Source organism: Gopherus evgoodei, chromosome 2 (assembly GCF_007399415.2).
Source record: "Gopherus evgoodei ecotype Sinaloan lineage chromosome 2, rGopEvg1_v1.p, whole genome shotgun sequence".
Taxonomy (NCBI): domain Eukaryota; kingdom Metazoa; phylum Chordata; order Testudines; family Testudinidae; genus Gopherus; species Gopherus evgoodei.
Window position 1 is genome coordinate 129,278,253 of NC_044323.1, and position 26,013 is coordinate 129,304,265.

The 26,013-nt window shown below is 43.7% G+C and overlaps 1 protein-coding gene across 5 annotated transcripts in view; it reads left to right on the forward strand.

Moving 5' to 3' along the window:
• The window catches only part of MTRR (5-methyltetrahydrofolate-homocysteine methyltransferase reductase), a 146,397-nt gene that overhangs the window by 44,570 nt on the left and 75,814 nt on the right, over positions 1-26,013 (forward strand). For all 5 annotated transcript variants that reach the window (XM_030551684.1, XM_030551686.1, XM_030551683.1 and 2 more), the window contains one exon: positions 2,247-2,400. In XM_030551684.1, the coding sequence (XP_030407544.1) occupies positions 2,247-2,400 (154 nt within the window). The remainder of the gene's footprint in view (positions 1-2,246; positions 2,401-26,013) is intronic.

The window sequence follows — 26,013 nt, forward strand, 5'->3', positions numbered from 1 at the left end:
TCATGCAGGAAGCAACAGATCACAACTTCCATCCTGTCGTGTTTCTCAGCAAGAAACTGTCTGACAGGGAAAGTCACTGGTCAGTCAGTGAAAAGGAATGCTATGCCATTGTGTACGCCCTGGAAAAGCTACGCCCATATGTTTGGGGACGGCGGTTCCAACTACAAACTGACCATGCTGCACTAAAGTGGCTTCATACTGCCAAGGGGAACAACAAGAAACTTCTTCGGTGGAGTTTAGCTCTCCAAGATTTTGATTTTGAAATTCAACACATCACAGGAGCTTCTAACAAAGTTGCTGATGCACTCTCCCGTGAGAGTTTCCCAGAATCCAGTAGTTAAAAAGTGTTCTTAAAATGTAAAAGTCTGTTAGTTATATACTTAGTAGTATATGTAAAGGTGCATGTGTTGTATTAATCTGTTTATTTTCAAGTTCTAGAAGGAAATTGCCGCCAGTGAGCTTCCCCACTGTCTGCAATTTGGGGGGCGTGTCATAAACAGATAGCTAAGGGTTAATGTCTCTTTCACCTGAAACACCTGACCAGAGAACCAATCAGGAAACCGGATTTTTTCAACCTTGGGTGGAGGGAAGTGTGTCTCTGAGTCTTTTGTCTGTCTTCCTGCTGTCTCTGAGCTTTGGAGAAGTACTTTCTACTTTCTAGTCTTCTGTTTCGAAGTGTAAGGACAAAGAGATCAGATAGTAAGTTATATGGTTTCTTTTCTTTGGTATTTACATGAATATAAGTGCTGAAGTGCTTTGATTTGTATTCTTTTTGAATAAGGCTGTTTATTCAATATTCTTTTAAGCAATTGACCCTGTGTTGTATCATCTTAATACAGAGAGAACATTTGTATTTTTTCTTTCTTTTTTATATAAAGCTTTCTTTTAAGACCTGTTGGAGTTTTTCTTTACTTCAGGGAAATTGAGTCTGTACTCACCAGGGAATTGGTGGGAGGAAGAAATCAAGGGGAGAGCTGTGTGTTGGATTGCTAGCCTGATTTTGCATTTCCTCTGGGTGAAGAGGAAAGGGCTTTTGTTCCAGGATTGGGAACGGAGAGGGGGAATCACTCTGTGTAGTTTCACAGAGCTTGTGTCTGTGTATCTCTCCAGGAGCACCTGGAGGGGGGAAGGGAAACAGGATTATTTCCCTTTGTTGTGAAACTCAAGGAATTTGAGTCTTGGGGTCCCCAGGGAAGGTTTTTCAGGGGGACCAGAGTGCCCCAAAACACTCTAATTTTTTGGGTGGTGGCAGCAAGTACCAGGTCCAAGCTGGTAACTAAGCTTGGAGGCTTTCATGCTAACCCCCATATTTTGGACTCTAAGGTCCAAATCTGGGAATAAGGTTATGTCAAGTATATATTTAATTTGAGCCTCTATTATAGTGTTTTAAAAAGGTTTCTATGCAGCTTGCAGGCATTTCACTTTTTGTGTCTGTACCTTTTAACTAGCTTCCTTGGTTTTGTGTAGTCCCCCTTTCTGAAGTTAAAAGCTACTATGGTGGGCTTCTTTGAGCCCCACAAGGATATTAAATTTAATTATACTATTGTTGCTGTTAGCAGTTGGTTCAGCTATATTCACCTCTTGAATCAGATACTGTGCTCCACTCAAGACTTAAGCATTAGTTAACATCATGCACCTTCGCTTAGTATTAAGTCATCAGTTAACATCATGCATCTCATCCAAATAAAGAGACTACAACCTCTTATTTATTCAGAGATCTAGTTTTGTTTAATTTTCTTTGAATTTCTCTCTTGTGCTAATTTTCTCAGGAAAAGGAAATAATTGTATATCATTATAATCACCATTCACCGACGTATTTTTAACCTGCTAATTTTTTGTTAATGGTAACAAATTTATGTAAATTGTTCACCATGAAGATTCAATATTGATTTAGATCTGCAGAAATAGAAAAACAATATACACAGCTAATGGTGAATTGGGGCCTCTTGTATATACAAATCTCCTTGTAAACACATTTTGTTTCTGCATAAACTGTTTAACTGGGCTTATTATATAATTGAAAAATTCTTTGACCAGTAAGAGAATAGGTTTCCTACGTAGAAAGCTTACATTGAAAAATAAAAGATTACATGCTTAGATTTCTGATGTACCAGGGCCAAATATAATAAAAATATAAAATGATAGTGTAGTGTTAAACAGCCAGATTTTGTTTTATGAGTGTGGAGAATATGGGCCATGGTTTATTACACAGCTTTATAGGAAAAAAAATATTTATTTTATAACAGAAAACATCGTTTTGCTACCAACCTGGAGATGCCTTCTGTGTCGTATGCCCCAACAATGCCAGGGAGGTGCAAGAACTTCTTCATCTCTTGGGACTTTCAGAAAGGAAAGAGTGCTTTGTTTGCTTAAAGATTAAACAAGCCACTAAAAAGAAAGGTAATGTATAAATGCATTATTAATCAACAAATAATGCTTGTTTGCCTATTTAAATATAATGAAAGCTTATAGGTGTGAACATTTTGGCTTGAATTTTTCAAATATTAGGACATTTGCTCATTTAATCTTATTGGCACTTAAAAAGGTGTGGGGATGGGGTGTGCAAAACACTGGCCATGATTTTACTTGGTATCTCTCTAACAATTAGAAGCCTGTCCTGGTGAAACAAACTATTTTACTAAGATTACATTTGCAATTTTTAAATCTGTGTGCTCTTCTTTGAGTGTCCTTTGCATATTGGATGTGTGCTGACTAATGCCTTTGACTGGTGAAGCCTTCTACTAGTAATGCCTGGAAGAGCACTCCTCCTTGCCCCTTCCCTCACTGTTTGAGCTCATTCTGAGAACAGGGCTGTAAAAGGTGGTGTGGCTGTGGTTGCTGCCTCAGTTCCTTCCAGCCACATGACTAGATGTGAGCGTTCTTTGGATTCAAGATCCTTTGTAAGATAGGTGCCTTACTTTTTAAATAGTTCAGACATTTGTAAATAGTTTTATGGTAGTATTACTGTTACTTAGCTATGGTGGATCCAAAGATCAAAAAATATAGATTTAAAAGATGTGCATCTTATCACACAGTTTTCCTGGCATCCATGCTGTTTTCCATGCACCCATGCTGCATGCCTAAAATGCTTAGGAAAAGGGCACTTTTCTACTCCTTGTACTATCTCTTGGTCTTTCACACTATGAACTAGAAGGGAGAGACAGAATAGGCTCCAGGCCCTCCTTCTACTAGAAATCTTATCAGTTAAAATCTCCAGTTCTGAAATTTCTAAAATCTTTTTTCTAAATTTCTAAGGAAAATGAAAATAGGAGACCGGCTCCAGGCTCAGATCCTATTCCTGGGGGGATTCTGCACCACTGTGCAATGCAGAATTTGCACAGAATTAATGTTGTGCACAGAATTTCATTTTTTCCCCATATAATTGGCACTGCAGAGCTGCTGGCTGCCCCGAGGTCCACTGAACTTTGCAGAGCCCAATTCCCCATCTCGCAGTGTGCCTGCATGGGAGATTTGGGCAGGCTGCGGTTCCCAGGTTTTCCAGCCTTGCTTGTCCACATGGTGCAGCCAGGTCCCCTCCCTGTGTGACAGCTGCCAGAGCCAGCGAGCTACACCCCATGGGGAGCTCCATGGAGGGGCTGCTGCTTTCTGAGAGGTGAGACTGAGGGTAATAGGGGAGAGGGGAGAGACACATAACTTGAGTTGTTCCGGGGGCGGCTGAATCTTTTAATTGTACCCCCTCACTATCACCAAGTATGGGTTGTCTCTGCACGACAGTAACAAAGCTGGATGGATTGGAGCCTGTGGCTGGGCTCTGAGGGGAGGGGTGTGGGTGTATGGCCCCTTGGCTAGGCTCTCGGGGCTGGTGTGCAGGTGTCTGGGTCGGAGGGGTCCCACGCAACCCCTTCCAGCGCCCTTCAAATACCCTTTCCCAGTACACACACATCCCTCCAGAACCCTCCAAATGCCCCCTCCCAGTACACACAGACACACACATGCATACATACATACATACATACATACATACATATATCCAGCAGCCCCCAAATATCCCCTCCAACACGTCCAACTTGACTCACTTTGCAGTTCCCCCTCTTATTTCTCCCCGGCAGTATCCTCTATTTAGGAACTTTGAAATATGGTATCCCTATGGGGGAGAGGACACAAAAACCTAAAGAATTGACTAAAGACTGGAGGAGCAGCATTTCCCCCAAGATGTGCCCAGTGTGTGACACATCTTTAAACTGAGGTGCGTGACAAAAGCATAATGGAGAAACAGGAACTGGGTTGTCAGAGTTTCTTTAACTCTCTGCTCCTGGAGGAATCTTTTTTGTTGTCTATACTATTACAGACATACTTGGTGACAGGTATTTTGAAATTACCTTGATCCATCGGTCCTGCGGCCCTTGTATAGATTGCAGCAATCACAACACGTTTTCCATTCTTCTCATATCCTGGCCTTCCTTCTCCATGTGCGACCATGCCTTTTCATGATAAAATCTTCCCATCTCTTTGGAGGTTGGCTGAGTGGTCGTTTCAGTTCCTATGGGTACCACTCAGTGACAGCTGCAGTTCATTGATTGTCAGTGAGCCTTGCTATATGCCCAGCCCATCTCATTTTACTGTGCCTGCTCTCAACAATGACGTCCTGCACTCTACTCTGCTGTCTGATCACTTCTCATTCTCAAAGACATACATTTCAAAGCCAGAAAATACTATCATGATCATCTAGTCTGATCTTGTGCATATTGCAGGCCACAGAACTTCACCCACCCACTCCTGTAATAGAACCATAACTTTTGGCTGAGTTACTGAAATCCTCATTTTATGATTTAAAGACTTCAAATTACAGACACTCCACCATTTACTCTAGTTTAAACATGAAAGTGACCCATTCCCCCGTGTTGCAGAGGAAGGTGACACCCCTCCCCCCCGGGTCTCTGCCAATCTGACCTGGGGGCAGAAATTCCTTCCTGACCCCAAATATGATGGTCATTTGGACCCTGAGCATTTTGGCAAGACCCAACAGACAAACATAAGAACATAAGAACGGCCGTACTGGGTCAGACCAAAGGTCCATCTAGCCCAGTATCTATCTACCGACAGTGGCCAATGCCAGGTGCCCCAGAGGGAGTGAAGCTAACAGGCAATGATCAAGTGATCTCTCTCTCCTGCCATCCATCAATATCCTCTGACGAACAGAGGCTAGGGACACCATTCTTTACTCTTCCTGGCTAATAGCCATTTATGGACTTCACCACCATGAATTTATCCAGTTCCCTTTTAAACACTGTTATAGTCCGAGCCTTCACAACCTCCTCAAGTAAGGAGTTCCACAAGTTGACTGTGCTCTGTGTGAAGAACTTCCTTTTATTTGTTTTAAACCTGCTGCCTATTAATTTCATTTGGTGACCCCTAGTTCTTGTATTATGGGAATAAGTCAATAACTTTTCCTTATCCACTTTCTCCACATCACTCATGATTTTATATACCTCTATTATATCCGCCCTTAGTCTCCTCTTTTCCAAGCTGAAGAGGCCTAGCCTCTTTAATCTTTCCTCATATGGGACCCTCTCCAAACTCCTAATCATTTTAGTTGCCCTTCTCTGAACATTTTCTAGTGCTAGAATACCTTTTTTGAGGTGAGGGGACCACATCTGTACACAGTATTTGAGATGTGGGCATACCATGGATTTATATAAGGGCAATAATATATTCTCAGTCTTATTCTCTATCCCCTTTTTAATGATTCCTAACATGTTGTTTGCTTTTTTGACTGCCTCTGCACACTGCGTGGACATCTTCAGAGAACTATCCACGATGACGCCAAGATCTTTTTTCTGACTCGCTGTAGCTAAATTAGTCCCCATCAAATTGTATGTATAGTTGGGGTTATTTTTTCCAATGTGCATCACTTTACATTTATCCACGTTAAATTTAATTTGCCATTTTGTTGCCCAGTCACTTAGTTTTGTGAGATCTTTTTGAAGTTCTTCACAATCTGCTTTGGTCTTAACTATCTTGAGTAGTTTAGTATCATCTGCAAACTTTGCCACCTCACTGTTTACCCTTTTCTCCAGATCATTTATGAATAAATTGAATAGGATTGGTCCTAGGACTGACCTTTGGGGAACACCACTAGTTACCCCTCTCCATTCTGAGAATTTACCATTAATTCCTACCCTTTGTTCCCTGTCTTTTAGCCAGTTCTCAATCCATGAAAGGCCCTTCCCTTTTATCCCATGACAGCTTAATTTACGTAAGAGCCTTTGATGAGGGACCTTGTCAAAGGCTTTCTGGAAATCTAAGTACACTATGTCCACTGGATCCCCCTTGTCCACATGTGTGTTGACCCTTTCAGAGAACTCTAATAGATTAGTAAGACGCGATTTCCCTTTACAGAAACCATGTTGACTATTGCTCAACAGTTTGTTTTTCTATGTGTCTGACAATTTTATTCTTAACTATTGTTTCGACTAATTTGCCCAGTACCGATGTTAGACTTACCGGTCCGTAATTGCCGGGATCACCTCTAGAGCTCTTTTTAAATATTGATGTTACATTAGCTAACTTCCAGTCATTGCGTACCAAAGCCGATTTAAAGGACAGGTTACAAACCTTAGTTAATAGTTCCGCAACTTCATATTTGAGTTCTTTCAGAACTCTTGGGTGAATGCCATCTGGTCCCGATGACTTGTTAATGTTGAGTTTATCAATTAATTCCAAAACCTCCTCTAGTGACACTTCAATTTGTGACAGTTCCTCAGATTTGTCACCTACAAAAGCCAGTTCAGGTTTGGGAATCTCCCTAACATCCTCAGCCGTGAAGACTGAAGCAAAGAATCCATTTAGTTTCTCCACAATGACTTTATTGTCTTTAAGCGCACCTTTTGTATTTTGATCTTCAAGGGGCCCCACTGGTTGTTTAGCAGGCTTCCTGCTTCTGATATACTTAAAAAACATTTTGTTATTACCTTTGGAGTTTTTGGCTAGCCGTTCTTCAAACTCCTCTTTGGCTTTTCTCATTACATTCTTGCACTTAAGCTGACAGTGTTTGTGCTCCTTTCTATTTGCCTCACTAGGATTTGACTTCCACTTTTTAAAGGAAGTCTTTTTATCTCTCACTGCTTCTTTTAAATGGTTGTTAAGCCACGGTGGCTCTTTTTTAGTTCTTTTACCGTGTTTCTTAATTTGGGGTATACATTGAAGTTGGGCCTCTATTATGGTGTCTTTAAAGAGGGCCCATGCAACTTACAGGGATTTCACTTTAGTCACTGTACCTTTTAAATTTTGTTTAACTAGCCCCCTCATTTTTGTATAGTTCCCTCTTTTGAAATTAAATGCCACAGTGTTGGGCTGTTGCGGTGGTCTTCCCACCACAGAGATGTTGAATGTTATTGTATTATGGTCACTATTTCCAAGCGGTCCTGCTATAGTTACCTCTTGGACCAGCTCCTGCGCTCCACTCAGGATTAAATCTAGAGTTGCCTCTCCCCTTGTGGGTTCCCGTACCAGCTGCTCCATAAAGCAGTCATTTAAATAATCGAGAAATTTCATCTCTGCATTTCGTCCTGAAGTGAAATGTTCCCAGTCAATATGGGGATAATTGACATCCCCCACTATTATTGGGTTCTTAATTTTGATAGCCTCTCTAATTTCCCTTAGCATTTCATCATCACTATTACTGTCATAGTCAGGTGATCGATAATAGATCCCTAATGTTATATTTTTATTAGAGCTTGTGAAAGAATTCTCTGTAGTAACTCAGAGCCCTCCCAATTTAATGTCCCATCACCAGCCATTGTGGATATTTGCTTCTAGCAGTCACGAATCAGCTACATGCTGTTGTAGGCAGTTCCATCATACCATTCCCTCCATAAATTTATCAAGCTCAATGTTAACGATAGTTAGTTTTTTTTTGCCTGCACTGCTCCCCTTGGAAGGCTGTTTCAGAACTTTACTCCTCTGATGGTACATCTGCCTCAACTGACCAGCGCATGCCTTGGAGTGGCGCCCTCACCATCGAAGACCAAAGATTCTTCTTTCAGGGCTTTGCATGAGCATAGAGGGCTCTCTCATGGACCTAAGGACATACCCATTGAGGACTGTCCATAAGAAATGTACTTCCTCCATGAGCCTTTCTAGATTGGGTAAGACATCCCATACAGAACCTAAGGAATCCGCTCTCATGAAGATCCCAAGATCGGAGTGCAAGACACGTAAAAAGCAAGATCCATCAGTTCCTTTGGTCACCTCAGTACCGAAACAAAAAGATAGACAGACATTCTCCAGTTTAGTCTACAGTTGCTGGTCTGGACCCATTGTCAGTACCGCCTTGTCTAGCTCAAGACAGTCTAGTCACAACAGCTGCACCAGATGTTTCAGACTTAACTTCAGGAACCCCCTGGACACCTGGGTGTACAGAGACTTGTATAACACTGGAAGAGATATTCCTCCCTTACTCACAGACTCCACTTCTTTTTGGCCTGGACCTCCTGAGGGATGTTCTTAATCTAGAGGAGGAGTCTACATCTTTGTCCCAGGAGCTGTCTCACATCCAACCATTTGCAGGAGTGGCTTGGTACAGCAGCACCCCTGCTACTGATGGAGCAGTTCTTGGACTCTGATAAATCAAAGGAGATGTCCACAACAATATCTCTGCAGATCCATTTGAGCCCTGATAGACAGTCGAGGAAGGATTATGCTTGCCATTCTGTTGGGTATGACCCCCTGCTCCTCCCCCTCCCTCTCAGGATCACTGGTACCAATTTGCTTGGGGTGACCCACAACCGATCAGTCCCTCTTTCTTGCCTTATTGGGGTCCATGGGATCATTATGGCAGGCATCCGTGCCACTCTCAAGAATTATACCACTCCTTTCCCTCTTGCCAGCCAGTTCTATCAGTGTACAAGGAGGAGGTCGAGGAACCGTATGCGCAAGTACCAACAGTTCCTACGGGTGTGTCTTCATCTTCCCTGGATGAGGCAGTCACTCCTTTGCCTTCTCCACTGGATAACCACTGCTGCTACCAAGAGCTGTTAAAGAGTTGCCAGTGACCTACAGATCCCATTAGAAGAAGTCCAGGACCCTCAACACCAGCCCCTGGACATCTTGCAGCTTCAAGGACCGAGTAAGTTGGCCATGCCCATCAATGAGGCCATACTATAACTGGCTAGAGTAGTATGGCATGTTCCAGCATCCTGGGCTCGTACACTGAAAAGGGCTGAGAAACAGTATTTTAAAGGGGCTGAATTCTTATTCTCTCGTTCTGCCCCTAGCTTGCTGTTGGTTCAGGTGGCTGTTTGAAAGGGCTCATCTATACTGTCAAATGGCAGATAAAGGCTCTAAAGACTGGACCTCTTGGGGAGGAAGGTCTTCTCCTCCAGAGGCCTGCAATTTCATGTCGCTAACTTCCAAGCGTTGCTAGCGTAATACAATTTTAATACCTATTCCAGGCTTGCAAACTTTAGAGACAAGCTTCTCACAGAAGATAGCGCTCAATTTGTACCTATTTTAGATGAGGGGAAGCTAGTGGCCCAAGTAGCCCTCCAGGCTTCAGTCGATGCAATGGACACAGCTTCCAGAAGTTTGGCCACTAGTTAACTCAGGAGGAGGGATTCCTGGCTGCAATTGTTAGGATTTCATAGGGAGGTCCAAAACACCATCCAGGGCCTCCCTTTTGATTAGTTGAATCTCTTCCAAGAGAAAATGGATGAATCCCTGCACTCACTAAAAGATTTGAGATTGACTCTGCATTCTCTGGGGATTTATACTCCACCCCCAGGAGGAAACACCCAAAGCAATCCTATAGCCTGAGGTCCCTCCTTATGCACCTCATTATCAGCACACAGCTGAGTCTCGGTGTATATGCTAAAAGATTCAGAGGCCTCACTTCTTCGCCCCCTCTATTGCCACAACCTCTACTCACTCTCAGCCACCAGGCAAGAGCCACTTTAGACATATTGGTTGAGACTTGCGTGCCTCACTGATGCCAGGCATCCTGCCCCTGTCACCTTTTTGGGCCATCTTACACTCTTTGCCCACAACTGGAACAAGATTATCCACCAGGGATACTGCAAAGAGTTTCTGTCCTTCTTTCCTCACAAACCCACTTGCTGGTCCCCCTTTGGGGACCAGTCTCGTGAGGCGGGGTTAGTGCTGTGGCATGTTATTAGTGCTACAGCATTCTTGTTGCTGCTGGTGTTGCTATTCTTGGAGTGCTGCTGCACTGTCTGCTAGTGCAGCTGACACCATTTTAATTCAGCAGACTTCAATGTCATTCGCAAGAAAAACCACATGCTCGGTTCAGTGGCGAAGGTGTTCAGCCAGGATTATTGCTGACAAAGCATGATATTAGCGTCCCATAAGCTCTACAGGTACACTAACATGTGTATGCCCATGACAACGTTACCAGCTTAGTCAGAACACCAGGATCCTGTCCCTTAGGCTAGAACAAAGCTGCTCCTACGACTTCTCCTTTTATGTTGATACAAATAAATATTACATTCCAGACACTATTAGTTATCACCCTTGTCATTATACCTGCTAGTTCAAACAAAACATCTTTATCCATTATTCCGTCATCCCATCCTTATCTTACAAAGGGTCGGTGTGTTCTTGTACCATATTTTAGGAAAGTTTACAAAGTTATTTGAGAGATCTATGTGTTTTTGTACTGACCTTTCCGGTCAGGAATGTGTTTACTTGGCTTTAGCTAATATCTGTGTGTTGTTTTTGCCAAGGCCAGGCCTGCTCTGGTTCACAGCCTTTGGTTCATGCTTTTAGTCATGCCTAGTGCTCCAGCAAGGCCTACACAAGGTAATTCTTCAATGGAAGGAGAATCTTTTTTAAACCAAGGGGCAATAGAATGTTTCTGCGTCATTACTATGGGAGAGGGTTCTTCTCCCTGTTATTTCCCAATCCCCCAAAAAATAGGGAGGGCAGACACCCATCCTGGACCTTTGGCAACTCAACATTTTTATTCAAAAGGTAGAGTTTTATATGATTATGGTGGCATCTATAATCCCCTCCATGAAAGGATGTGGTTCACAGCTTTTGATATGAAGAACACACATTTCCATGTGGACATTCACCCATCACACAGGAAGTTCCTGCATTTTATGGTAGGCCAGGAACACTTCCAGTTTTGAATCCTCCCCTTTGGGCTGGCTATGGAGCCCAGAGTATTTACAGAGGTTTTCACTGTGGTAGTCATTCAGATGAAATGCCAGGGCTATATGGTATTCCCATATCTGGACGACTGGCTTCTGAAAGGCCGATCTCGTCAGGAGGTCAGGTTGGCGACAGGGTTTCTCATACAACTTTTAGCAGCCCTAGGCCTTTGCATAAATGAAGAAAAGTCTGTTTTGTTACCCACAAGGTCAATTAACTTTCTAGGGGGAAAGTTAGGCCACGTCCACACTACAGAGTAAAATCGAAATTAATAAAATCGATTTTATAAAACAGGTTTTATAAAATCGATTTTACGCGTCTACACTAGGGCACATTACTTCGGTGGTGTGCGTCCATGGTCCCAGGCTACCATCGATTTCCAGAGCGGTGCACTCTGGGTAGCTCAGTAAAAGAATGGGACCAATAACTTCGATTTCCGTCCACACTAACCCTAAATCGATATAGTAATATCGATTTTAGGGTTACTCCTCTCGTTGAGCAGGAGTACAGAAATCAATTTTAAGACCCCTTAAAATCTATTTTAAATGCCTTGTGGTGTGGACGGGTACAGCGTTAAATCGATTTAACGCTGTAGTGTGGACCAGGCCTTAGACTCTATTTCTGCAAGAGCGTACCTCCCCTCAAAAGGGCTTCATGCCATGAACAATCTGATTTCACATGTCACCCACAGACTACAAATCACAGTGCATAAGTGCTTCTCACGGTCAGGCCATATGGCTACATGACTCCTTTTGCCAGACTCCACTTGTAATGCTTGTAGGCTTAGCTCCAGTGGATCTATCAACAAAATAAGGAGCACATAAACTCCAGGGTAGTCATTCCCACCAGAGTTGTCACCTCCTTAATGTGGTGGTTAAACCCAAAAAAGATCATGGTGAGAGTTGCCTTCAGAACTCCCACACCCAGGGCCCCATTATGACAGATCTCCCTTCTAGGGTGAGGTTCTCACCTGGATAATTGCACTACTTAGGGCACCTGGACCCAACGAGAGACCAGTGGTACTGAAAGTGGTCCGCTTTGCATGCACGACCTTCCTTCCACTTACATGTTCACTTCATATACAGGTAATGTTGGACAATATGATATAGACAGGGATGAGCAAGATCTTGTCCTCTCCACCAGAAAGCTATCAGACTTTGGAACTGACATTTCCGGAACTGTGTCATGATATAGTCAGTGTATCTTCCCAATATTCACAACTCCCTGGCAGACAAATTAAGCTGAAGCTTCTTGATAGACCATGAGTAGGAGATTCACAACACAGTCATAAACAAGATAATTACACAGTGGGATACTTCACTGTGGAACCTCTTTGTATCCCAAACTAATAGACAGCTCCCCCTATGTTGCTCCAGGGGAGCTATGGGTTGCAACTCCCAAAGTGATGCTCTGCTGATGTCCTAGACGAACAGCCTCACATATGCCTTTCCTCCCATTCTGCTGCTTCCACAGGTTGTAGGGAAAATATGCTGTAACAAAGCCAATGTCACCTAGCACCCCATTAGCCCAGACATTCTGCTCACAGAACTTTTAACAGTTTGCGCCAGCCCACCAGTCAGGATCTGCCTGTTCCCGGATCTACTAACCCGAATGGGAGGAAGACAAAGCATCCCAAAGTGGGCTATCTCCACCTCATGGCCTGGTTTTTGAGTGGGCATCAGAAATAGAATGCTCGTGTTTGGCTGCTGTTCAGTCTGCTAGAACCTGCTATCTGGCCAAGTGGAGATGCTTTTCAGCCTGAACACAACTACATCAATGTTCTCCAGATACTGTAAGCATCCTGGTTGTTCTAGACTATCTCCTGTCCCTGAAAACTTCAGGTCTCTCTCTCTCTCTCTCTCCAGTCACTAAGAGTACCTCTAGCAGCAATTAGTGTCCTTCTCACTCCAGTGGAAGGACACTCGATCTTTACTCACTCAACTACAGTACAATTCATGAAAGGCCTGATCAAGACCTTCCCTCAAATGCTTAAACTTACCCCTCAGTGGAACCTTAACCTTGCCCTGTCTAAGCTCACAAGTCCTCTTTCAAACCCATGGAGACTTGTACCTTGGCCTGCCTGTCCATGAAGGTGACATTCTTAGTAGCTATCATCTCATCTAGGAGGGTTAGCGAGCTCAGAGCCATATGGTGGACCTTCCTTATAAAGTGTTTCACAAAGAAAAGGTTTCTCTTTGACTACATCACAAGTTTCTCCACTATATTGTTTCTGAGCTCCACATCAATTAAATGTTACTTACCTATATTTTTCCCAAAACCCCCATGCTTCCTCTGAAGACTAGAGATTTCACTCTCTTGATGTCCAGTGTATCCTGGCGTTCTACCTGTAAAGAATGAAGCTCATTAGGAAATCATTGAGACTCTTTATCACCATAGCAAAGAGATTGTGTGGGCAAGCCATTTCGTCGTAGGGGATTTCTAAGTGGATCTCAGGATGAATCTTTGTTTGCTATTGTAGCACTCTTTCCTCCCCTTGAGGGTGTCATAGCTCATTCCACATGAGCACAAGCTGCCTTCATGGCATCCCTTTCAGACGTTCTGCTGCAGGACATCTGTAAAGCGGCCATCTGGAGTTTGATCCCCATGTTTATGACACACTACACGCTAGTTCCTGCTGTGGCTGCTGATGAAGCGGTGGAATCATCAGTATTGCAAGCATATTTGCTGCCAGTTTCCTCACCAGCCTCCAGTCTGAATACTGCTTGCCAATCACCCATACATGAAATACGCATAGGAACCATTACTCAAGAAATGGAGTCTCCTTACTGTAACTGGAGGTTCTTCAAGATGTGTGGTCCCTATCTGTATTCTGCTCCTTGACCTCCATATGCTCTGCTTAAGATCCTGTTGGATTTGTGGTAAGAAGAAGAACTGGAGGGGTATTGACCCACACTGCCTGTTATCTTCTTGGTTGGGAAGGCTAGGAGAGCTGCTGTGCATGTGTGGGCCAATGGAAGCTGCTTTGAAGGATTTCTGGACTTGCGTGCATTGCCTGCATGCATACCCCATGTATGGAATACAAATAAGGATCATACATCTCTAAAATCTCCAGTTACAGTAAGTAACCTTCACTTTCTACTAACAGTGTTTCCTAATTCCAAAGAAAGAGGTCTTCAGCCAATCGTGGATTTGAGGAAGCTAAACAGAACATTCTGAAGCAAAACCTTCAAATTTACGACTCTAGAACCCATTATCACCTCCTTCTCCTATCTAGATTGCTTTACTGTTCTCAATCTCAAAGAAGCTTACTTTCATAAGTTGATAAGACCATCACACAGGAGGGGCCTTTGTTTTTCCATAGTGGACCTTTTCCAATACAGGGTCCTACCTTTTTGTTCTTTTTACAGTACCCTGAGTCTTTACAACCCAACTGTCTGTGTAGCAGCTTTTCTGAGAAGACAGGAGGCTTTTGTTTTTCCGGATTTAGATGACTGACTCCTAAAAGCAGCTTCCAAAGACTGACTGACTGGAATCACTCAATTCATATGTTCTCTCTTCCAAAGATTGGCATTTCTGAAACAAAAATAAATCTCTACTGACATTTTCACGAAATATCCTTTTCTTACGAGCACTTCTTGACTCCAAAATGGCAAAATCTTACCTTCTGGAGGAGAAATTCCTGAAGATGAAATCTACCAATCGTTCTCTACTTCAGAGTCCATCTTTAAAGTTCTTCCTCTCCCCGCTGGTTCTTATGGCATCAGCAACGTGAGTCACAGCTTATGTAATACTAAGGATAAAACCTCTTCAACACTGGTTAGCAAGAAGCTTCAGATCTGGAAATACAAATGTGAATCTAATAATGTTCCAGATAAAATCCAGAAAACTTTCTTGTTGTGGATGGACCAAGAAAATGTATGGAGGGGAGTGATGCTCAGCCTTCTCTCTTTTTCCATGATAATTAAAACAGACGTCTCAAAAACAGGCTAGATGTGTGCACCTCAACAGTCTTGTAACAAGAAGTCTCTGGAATAAGCAGTAGCGTCACCTTCATCTCATTTTTCTGGAGTTAAGAGCAATTCATTTGATACTCAGCTCATTCTTCTCTCAAATACAAGGATCTGTGGTTCAAGTGGCCACAGATAATATGACAGCAGTGTGTCATGTTAACAAACAGGAATGAGCCTGCTCCTGATAACTTTGCAAGGAAGCAATGAAATTTTGGGATTGGGGTATACTTCATGAGATTTACGCAGTGTCTCTGCATGTGGCAGGATCTCTCAATCAGTTAGCTCATCAGCTAAGCAGAGACTTTTCCCAGATGTATGAATGGTCATCAAAAGACTCTGGGACATTTTTGTTATTTTGGGCACTCCAAATATACCTCTACCTCAATATAATGCTGTCCTCAGGAGCCAAAAAATCTTACCAAGTTATAGGTGAAACTGCTGTGGAAGTAGAGAAAGAACTGACAGGGATTTGTAGGGGATCTTAATGCATGACAGCCTGTTAGCAAGAGTCAGGCTAGCTGTAACCCTAATGACGCGAGATTTGTAGAGGCGAGGATGGTGTGAGGCGAGTGGGAAAGAACTATGGGAGAAGTTGTTGTGACCTTTCACTGATAACAAAATATGTAGACTGGGGTCTGAATAGAAGTGAGAAAAAAAGATAGCAGGATGGTCTATGTATAAACAAAATGCAGCTGTTGCTTATTATTTTCTGTAACGAAAGGTATAAATGCTTGCTGTAATTGTTTACCTGTTGAGAGACCTGTCTGGGACTGGGGTGACCCTGTGTCCTAGGGCACTCCCTCCCTCAATTGCAATTGCTTGAGAAATAATAAAGTGTCTGACTCTGCTGCACCCAAACAAAAAGTGAGAACCGAGTTTTTCTCCGGCACTGCATTATATTGAACTTGCTGTGATCCACCAGATTGTGCAGCCCTGTTCCCCCTGAGCACTGCTTTACTGTGTTGTATCCAAATTCATGTTATATCAAGGTAGAGGTGTATAGACATGTGCCACAAGATTTAACACCAAATGCATTGTTTTTGTTCAAGAACAAGAGTGAACAGATGCAATCCTCCTCTTTGGGGTACAGATATAATGTATGCTTTCCCACCATTCTCTTCAATGTTGAAGGCTGTGAAGATCAGCCAAGATGACACCTGTCACCCCTGCATGGCCAAGACAGTAGTGGTACACGATCTTGTTCCTTCCTTTGAAAGGGAACTACAGATGCTTGTGTTTGTCACTGGACCTTCTATCACAGCAGCAATGGAAAGTTTATCATCCAAGTCTACTTTCATTGGGTCTGATAGTGTGAGCAATAGGATTCTGACAAAATTAGGGAAATGTCTCTGTAGATTTACATGTTTTACTTAATTCTACAAGACAACCAACTAGGAAAGGTTATGATTTAAAATGGAAAAGATTTCCACTGTGGGTATCAGATAAGGGTATTGATCCTGTGTCAGCTCCTATTCAATCTATATTAGATTTATTTGCTGTTTCCAAAGAATAAAGGTTTATCTATTACGTCACTTTGGGGTATATTTAGCCACAGTTGTACCATTTTGTATAACAATAGATCTATACTCTTGCATAACATTAAAAGGTTTCTGAAAGAGTTATTAAATCTTTATCCCCTGTGAGAGAGCATACCTCCCCCATGAAATTCAAACAAAGTAATCACAGATTATCTTCACCTTTTGAACTTTTATCTTCTTATTCTCTATTTCATCTTCGGATTAAGACTGCATTTATTATAGCAATAACATCAACCAGGAAAGTTAGTCAACTTCATGCTTTAATGACTAATCTTCCATTTACAGTTTTTCATAAAGTAGTTTTGTCCTCGCACAAAATTTAGCAAAAGTAATTTTTCATTTCCATGTCAATCAATCTGTTAGTCTACCACTGTTTTTCTCCAGACCACATTCAAATAATGGCAAGTCCAAGTTATTCTGTTTGGATGCTAAAAGATATTTAGGACCATGGATTTTAGATTTTCAAGCAAACTATGTGGGTAACTATAAAGGAAATCACGTTTATGCACAAATGTTATCTTAGATGGGGTCAGACAGTGTATACTGGGAAGTTATAAAAATGCCTCACAATCTCCTCCTGCTCTGCTGAGAGCACATTCTGCAAGGAATTGCTGCTTCTGTAGCATGTGTAAGGCATTTCCCACTAAATGAAATTTGTAAAAGCAGCCATGTAGACCTCAATACGTATGTTTACTAAGCAGTGTGTGTTAACATCAGGTGACCAGTTTGGTAGATTGTTTCTGTAGTCCTTGTGGTGTGGAAATCCCCAGCTGGAGTGATGCCCCAAGGATTGAGGTCTCAAATTGTAGTTCAGTTTCCATGTTCAGTCCACTATTTACAGACCATAAGAGGTGTGTAGTCCCTTCAAGTCAGATTCAATGCACATTAATAGGATAGTGAGCGGAAGCTTGAACTGCAGCTGCTCAGCCTGTCTAGGCTGTATGATAAATAACCAGAGAGATTCAATCTCTAGGGCTGTTAATGTAGCACCTTTGACGAGCCCTAAATTTGGCACTATCCAGAAAAAAAATGAAACTGCAATGTAGTTCAGTTTTCATGTTTGTTTTATTCATCTGTGAAATGCTATACTTGTATATGTCATAAACAGATAGCTAAGGGTTAATGTCTCTTTCACCTGAAACACCTGATCAGAGAACCAATCAGGAGACCGGATTTTTTCAACTTTGGGTGGAGGGAATTGTGTGTCTGGCGTCTTTGTTTTCTGGCTGCCTGCTTTCTCTGAGCTTTGGAGAAGTAGTTCTGTTTTCTAATCTTCTGTTTCTAAGTGTAAGGACAAAGAGATCAGATAGTAAGTTATATGGTTTCTTTTCTTTGGTATTTGCATGAATATAAGTGCTGGAGTGCTTTGATTTGTATTCTTTTTGAATAAGGCTGTTTATTCAATATTCTTTTAAGCAATTGACCCTGTGTTGTATCATCTTAATACAGAGAGAACATTTGTATGTATTTTTCTTTCTTTTTATATAAAGATTTCTTTTAAGACCTGTTGGAGTTTTTCTTTACTTCAGGGAAATTGAGTCTGTACTCACCAGGGAATTGGTGGGAGGAAGAAATCTGGGAGATCTGTGTGTTGGATTTGCTAGCCTGATTTTGCATTCCCTCTGGGGGAATAGGAAAGTACTATTTGTTTCCAGGATTGGAAACAGAGAGGGGGGGAGTCCCTCTATGTAGTTTCACAGAGCTTGTGTCTGTGGATCTCTTCAGGAGCACCTGGAGGGGGGAAGGGAAAAAGGATTATTTCCCTTTGTTGTGAGACTCAAGGAATTTGGGTCTTGGGGTCCCAGAGAAGGTTTTTCAGGGGGACCAGAGTGCCCCAAAACACTCTAATTTTTTGGGTGGTGGCAGCAGGTACCAGGTCCAAGCTGGTAACTAAGCTTGGAGGTTTTTCATGCTAACCCCCATATTTTGGACGCTAAGGTCCAAATCTGGGACTAAGGTTATGATATGGTGGCAGTGGTGGGATATAGACAGAATCCAGAAGCCAGTAGGAATATTATATTTTTCTTTTCTCTGCTAAGGGCTTTTTAGCAGAGAGAGAAACAGTTGGTTTTAAAAGGGAACCAGAGAGAATTTTTTTTTCTGCTCTCTCTGGCAGTTTGTGGCTTGCATGTTAAGCAAGAAGCCATTACCAAACTGTTAAGGGTCTTTTGTCATGCAATAGCCCTCCCATTAGGAGGCAAGTACCAGCACTTATATGCATGCAAATAAAGTGGTTTTTCTGGTTTCCCTTCATTGAACATTAGCTAGAGAGAGAAAAGGAAAAAAAACACTGTTGCTAGGCAGACTTCAGGAGGCAACAGAGAACCTGCAGTTCAGAAGATAAACACCGGAAGGCATCCCAACACAAGAAAACAGGAATCATGACTTCTAAGGCAAAAATGGAGGCCGAAGACCAATTCAAAGAAGCTGAACACAGGCGACAACTGGAAATAAAAGAAGCAGAGATGGAAATAAGAGAGAGAGAAAGAGAGGCAGCACACAAAAGAAAACTAGAAGAAGAAGAGGTGGCCCACCGCCGAGAAATGGAAAAACAACAAAAAGAGAATGAAGAGAAGGAAAAACAGAGAAAACATGAACTGGAGTTGGCAAAAGCTGGGCTGCATGTGCCAGCCAACCCTAACAACCCGGCGCCAATTATTGCTTCACAGCACAGGAAATTTCCCACCTACAAGGCAGGTGATGACACCGAGGCCTTCTTGGAAAATTTTGAAAGAGCCTGTCTGGGGTACAGCATCCCCGAAGACCAGTACATGGTAGAATTAAGGCCACAACTCAGTGGACCTTTAGCAGAGGTGGCAGCTGAAATGCCTAAGCAGCAAATGAATGACTATAAACTTTTTCAAACCAAGGCCAGATACAGGATGGGGATAACCCCAGATCATGCCCATCGGCGCTTCAGAACCCAAAAGTGGAAACCAGAGGTGTCATTTCCCAAACACGCCTACTACATTGCAAAAAACTATGAGGCCTGGCTAACAGGAAACAACATTCAAACCTTGGAAGAACTGAACCTCCTCATACAAATGGAGCAGTTCTTGGATGGTGTTCCTGAAGACATCACACGGTACATACAAGATGGAAAACCCAAAGATATCGCTGAGGCGGGGGAGATTGGAGCCAAATGGATGGAACTGGCAGAAAGCAAGAAAGCTACTGTCAAGGGGAACGATTACCACAGGGGGCACACAGACCATAAACTCTACAACCGAGGACAGCCAAAGACCCCACATACCACCCAAGTAAAGCCACAGATACCCTACCCTTCAACCTCACCAGTCGTCAGTAACTCACCTCGGCCCAGTGACCCATCAGATGGAAGATGCTTTAAGTGTAATGAACCGGGACATATCAAGGCCAACTGTCCCAAGAACACCATGCGAGTGCAATTCATTACACCACCATCACACCAAAGATCCCCAGGCCCGGATGCCTCTCAAATACCCTTGGAGCGAAGGGAAAATTTGAGAGTGGGCGGAAAGAAGGTTACTGCGTGGAGAGACACGGGGGCACAAGTGTCAGCTATCCACCAATCCTTCGTTGACCCCAAATTCGTCAACCTAAAGGCCAAAGTTACAATTTACCCCTTCATGTCACAAGCTGTAGACTTGCCTACAGCTCAACTGCCTGTCCAGTACAAAGGCTGGTCAGGAATGTGGACTTTTGCAGTCTATGACAATTATCCTATCCCCATGCTACTGGGGGAAGACTTGGCCAACCAGGTGAGGCGGGCCAAGAGAGTGGGAATGGTTACCCGTAGCCAAACCAGGCAAGCTTCCAGACCCATTCCTGTTCCTGAGCCGTCCACAGAGGCCCCGTCTGTGTTACCAGAGACCCAGACAGAGGTAGTGGACCCGGATTCCATGCCTATCACTGAAACAGCCACAGCATCTCCAGTCCCAGGCCCGGAACTGGAACAGCAACCAGCACCAGCAAGTGCAACCACATCTTCAAACTCAACGCCAGAGGGCGCCAGTGAGCCAGAGCTGGCAGAAGCAACAGACAGCCATACCCAAAAGGCTCAGCCAGAGCCTAAAATACCCTCAGGTGCACCAGCGAAGAGCGGTTCACCAGCAACGAAAACAACCCCATCACCTACATCGCTTCCAGAGGGACCAAGCCCAAGTCCACAGTCTGAGGAAGAACTGGTGATCCCAGCCTCAAGGGAACAGTTCCAGGCTGAGCAGGAAGCAGATGACAGCCTTCAGAAAGCGTGGGCGGCGGCACGGAGCACCCCACCGCGTCTCAGCTCTTCTAATCGATCCCGGTTTGTTATAGACCAAGGACTTTTATACAAGGAAATTCTTTCTGGTGGACACCGGGAAGAATGGCAGCCGCAAAAACAGTTGGTGGTTCCAACTAAGTACCGGGGGAAGCTCTTAAGCTTAGTCCATGATCATCCCAGTGGCCATGCTGGGGTGAACAGAACCAAGGACCGGTTCGGGAAGTCCTTCCACTGGGAGGGGATGGGCAAGGATGTTGCCAAGTATGTCCGGTCTTGTGAGGTATGCCAAAGAGTGGGTAAGCCTCAAGACCAGGTCAAGGCCCCTCTTCAGCCACTCCCCATAATTGAGGTCCCATTTCAGCGAGTAGCTGTGGATATTCTGGGCCCTTTCCCAAAAAAGACGCCCAGAGGAAAGCAGTACGTACTGACTTTAGTGGACTTTGCTACCCGATGGCCAGAAGCAGTAGCTCTAGGCAACACCAGGGCTAACACTGTGTGCCTGGCCCTAACAGACATCTTTGCCAGGGTAGGTTGGCCCTCTGACATCCTTACAGATTCAGGGTCTAATTTCCTGGCAGGGACCATGGAAAAACTGTGGGAAACTCATGGGGTGAATCACTTGGTTGCCACCCCGTACCACCATCAAACCAATGGCCTGGTGGAAAGGTTCAATGGAACTTTGGGGGCCATGATACGAAAATTCATCAACGAATTCTCCAATAATTGGGACCTAGTGTTGCAGCAGTTGCTGTTTGCCTACAGGGCTGTACCACATCCCAGTTTAGGGTTTTCACCATTTGAACTTGTGTATGGTCACGAGGTTAAGGGGCCATTACAGTTGGTGAAGCAGCAATGGGAGGGGTTTACGCCTTCTCCAGGAACTAACATTATGGACTTTGTAAGCAACCTACAAAGCACCCTCCAACACTCTTTAGCCCTGCTAGAGAGAACCTAAAGGATGCTCAAGAAGAGCAAAAGGCCTGGTATGACAGACATGCCAGAGAACGTTCTTTCAAGGTAGGAGACCAGGTTATGGTCTTGAAGGCACAACAGGCCCGTAAGATGGAAGCATCATGGGAAGGGCCATTCACGGTCCAAGAGCGCCTGGGAGCTGTAAACTACCTCATAGCATTTCCCAATTCCCCACTAAAGCCTAAAGTGTACCATGTTAATTCTCTCAAGCCTTTCTATTCCAGAGACTTACAGATTTGTCAGTTTACAGTCCAGGGAGATGATGCTGAGTGGCCTGACGGTGTCTACTACGACGGAAAAAAAGACGGTGGCGTGGAAGAGGTGAACCTCTCAACCACCCTGGAACGTCTGCAGCGGCGACAAATCAAGGAGCTGTGCACTAGCTTCGCCCCATTGTTCTCAGCCACCCCAGGACGGACTGAACGGGCATACCACTCCATTGATACAGGTAATGCTCACCCGATCAGAACCCCACCCTACCGGGTGTCTCCTCATGCCCAAGCTGCTATAGAACGGGAGATCCAGAACATGCTACAGATGGGTATAATCCGCTCATCTACCAGTGCATGGGCATCTCCAGTGGTTCTGGTACCCAAACCAGATGGGGAAATATGCTTTTGCGTGGACTACCGTAAGCTAAATGCTGTAACTCGTCCGGACAACTATCCAATGCCACGTACCGATGAGCTATTGGAGAAGTTGGGACATACCCAGTTCATCTCTACAATAGACTTAACCAAGGGGTACTGGCAAGTACCGCTAGATGAACCTGCCAAGGAGAGGTCAGCATTCGTCACCCATGCGGGGGTGTATGAATTCTATGTCCTTCCTTTCGGCCTTCGAAATGCACCCGCCACCTTCCAGAGGCTGGTAGATGGTCTACTAGCTGGACTGGGAGAATTTGCAGTTGCCTACCTCGATGATGTGGCCATTTTTTCAGACTCCTGGCCCGAACACCTACTCCACCTGGAAAAGGTCTTTGAGCGCATCAGGCAGGCAGGACTAACTGTTAAGGCCAAAAAGTGTCAAATAGGCCAAAACAGAGTGACTTACCTGGGGCACCAGGTGGGTCGAGGAACCATAAACCCCCTACAGGCCAAGGTGGATGCTATCCAAAAGTGGCCTGTCCCACGGTCCAAGAAGCAGGTCCAATCCTTCTTAGGCTTGGCCGGATACTACAGGCGATTTGTACCACACTACAGCCAAATCGCTGCCCCATTGACCGACCTGACCAAAAAGACCCAGCCAAATGCAGTTAAGTGGACTGATGAGTGTCAAAAAGCCTTTACCCAGCTTAAGGCAACGCTCATGTCTGACCCTGTGCTCAGGGCCCCGGACTTTGACAAGCCATTCCTAGTAACCACAGATGCATCTGAGCGTGGTATAGGAGCAGTGCTCATGCAGGAAGCAACAGATCACAACTTCCATCCTGTCGTGTTTCTCAGCAAGAAACTGTCTGAGAGGGAAAGTCACTGGTCAGTCAGTGAAAAGGAATGCTATGCCATTGTGTACGCCCTGGAAAAGCTACGCCCATATGTTTGGGGACGGCGGTTCAAATTACAAACTGACCATGCTGCACTAAAGTGGCTTCATACTGCCAAGGGGAACAACAAGAAACTTCTTCGTTGGAGTTTAGCTCTCCAAGAATTTGATTTTGAAATTCAACACATCACAGGAGCTTCTAACAAAGTTGCTGATGCACTCTCCCGTGAGAGTTTCCCAGAATCCAGTAGTTAAAAAGTGTTCTTAAAATGTAGAAGTCTGTTAGTTATATACTTAGTAGTGTATGTAAAGGTGCATGTGTTGTATTAATCTGTTTATTTTCAAGTTCTAGAAGGAAATTGCCGCCAATGAGCTTCCCCACTGTCTGCAATTTGGGGGGCGTGTCATAAACAGATAGCTAAGGGTTAATGTCTCTTTCACCTGAAACACCTGATCAGAGAACCAATCAGGAGACCGGATTTTTTCAACTTTGGGTGGAGGGAATTGTGTGTCTGGCGTCTTTGTTTTCTGGCTGCCTGCTTTCTCTGAGCTTTGGAGAAGTAGTTCTGTTTTCTAATCTTCTGTTTCTAAGTGTAAGGACAAAGAGATCAGATAGTAAGTTATATGGTTTCTTTTCTTTGGTATTTGCATGAATATAAGTGCTGGAGTGCTTTGATTTGTATTCTTTTTGAATAAGGCTGTTTATTCAATATTCTTTTAAGCAATTGACCCTGTGTTGTATCATCTTAATACAGAGAGAACATTTGTATGTATTTTTCTTTCTTTTTATATAAAGCTTTCTTTTTAAGACCTGTTGGAGTTTTTCTTTACTTCAGACAGCCGCGGCTCCCCCGTCGACTCCGCTTCTGCCTCTCGCTCTGGTGGAGTTCCAGAGTCGACGGGAGCGCATTAGGGGATCGATTATATCTAGATGAGATACGATATTGATCCCCGATAGATCGATCGCTACCTGCTGATCCAGCAGATAGTCTAGACGTACCCCAAGGCTGCAAGACCCTTTCAATCCTTCTCTGAGGGAGTGATTAGGGATGAATGGAACAAGCCTAGTAAGGCAAGCAAAGTAATGAGTGACCTTAGGCACTATAACATTCAAGAACCAGATGACCAATGATGCTGAGACACTGTAAATTGATCAAAACTCCATCGCAGTCAGCAGCATACAGGGCTATGTCTCGGATGTTGATTTTCCTTGAGAAGCACAGCTTTATTATCAGTACCAAGAAAAATTCTCTGGCTCCATTCAGAAATTTATTTTCTTGCTCTGGAGCTGTAGGAGGTCTACCATAGAATTATGCCTCCAGCTGCTAGATTACCCAGTGTTTGTGCATAGGGATCACTCCACAGGCACAATCACACATCAGACGTCTTCAAGCCTTCATGCTAAAAGGTTTGGCACCACTACTAGGACACATGAAAGATCAAATAGGGGCTCCAAAACAGATATTCAACTCCTTACGGTGGTGGCCAGCCCACAATAATGTCTGCAAAGACATATCCATCTGTCTTCCAGGTCTTTTAGTCCTGGCACCTGATACCAGCCTGGAGGGCTGGGGAGCTCATTGGGAGATCCAAATAGCTCAGAGCTGCTGGAGCTAAAAGTAAAAGGCTCACAACATAAACCTTGGAGAGTTAAGAGCAGTTAAGCCACCTCTGCGAAGGTTCCAGCGCATCCTAAAGGGTGACCATGTCCTGGTTCATTCAGGCAATATGACTATGGTAGTATATTTAAACAACCAGAGGGACCAACAAGTTCAGCACTACAATGAAAATAATGAGGTGGGTGGAACAGTTCTTCCTTTTCCTCAGAGCAAACCACATCAAAGGGGACCTGAACCAAAAGGAAGACTATTTTAGCGGGGCCTGAATCAGGAGGTTTTCAGTCTCCTCAATCTCATTGTTCAGATGTTTTGCCTCTCTTTGACTGACCTGTCCATGAATTGTACAAATGCAAGTAGGCCAAAATACTTCATAAGGGAGATAGACTCCAGATCAATGGGGACAGATGCCTTATCGCACAGTTGGCTGCAGGGCATATCTTAAGTTTCCACCCTTTTCGCTACTGAAAAATAAAATTAGAACGGGCAACAGGTGATACAGATAATGCCTCATTGGCTGAAGAGACCTTGATTCTTAGACCTAATAGGGCTGACACTGGAGTCTGTACTCCAGTTTCCATGGATACCAGGCATCCTCTCGCAAAGTCCTCTTCCTTATCTGGATCCAAACTGGCTTCAACAAACAGTCTGGTTATTGTGAGGGAAGCACTAGAAGGTTTTGGTCTATCCTCAGGAGTCATTAAGACATTGCTTACAGTTAGGAGAGTATCGACTTTAAAAGTGTCTTGTCCAGAGTCAATGACTATTGCCAAAAGCACAATGGAAATTCCAGAATTCCAGAAATTCCAACCAATGTTCCCTTTAATTTTCTCCATCCATGTGCGGAATAAATTTTATGTGCGGATGTGTGCCACAATAGAAACAAAAAACCTAGATAAAATATATTTTTTTAAAAAGTTACCATAGGGATAATTACTTCAGCCAGGGCAGAGAAGGCATTTAAGAACTCATTACTCAAAGAATTAAATTTAAGCATAAGAGAGAAATAAAAATTATGAAATGCATTAACCAGTCAAAAAATTAAAACAGCACTTTGAAAG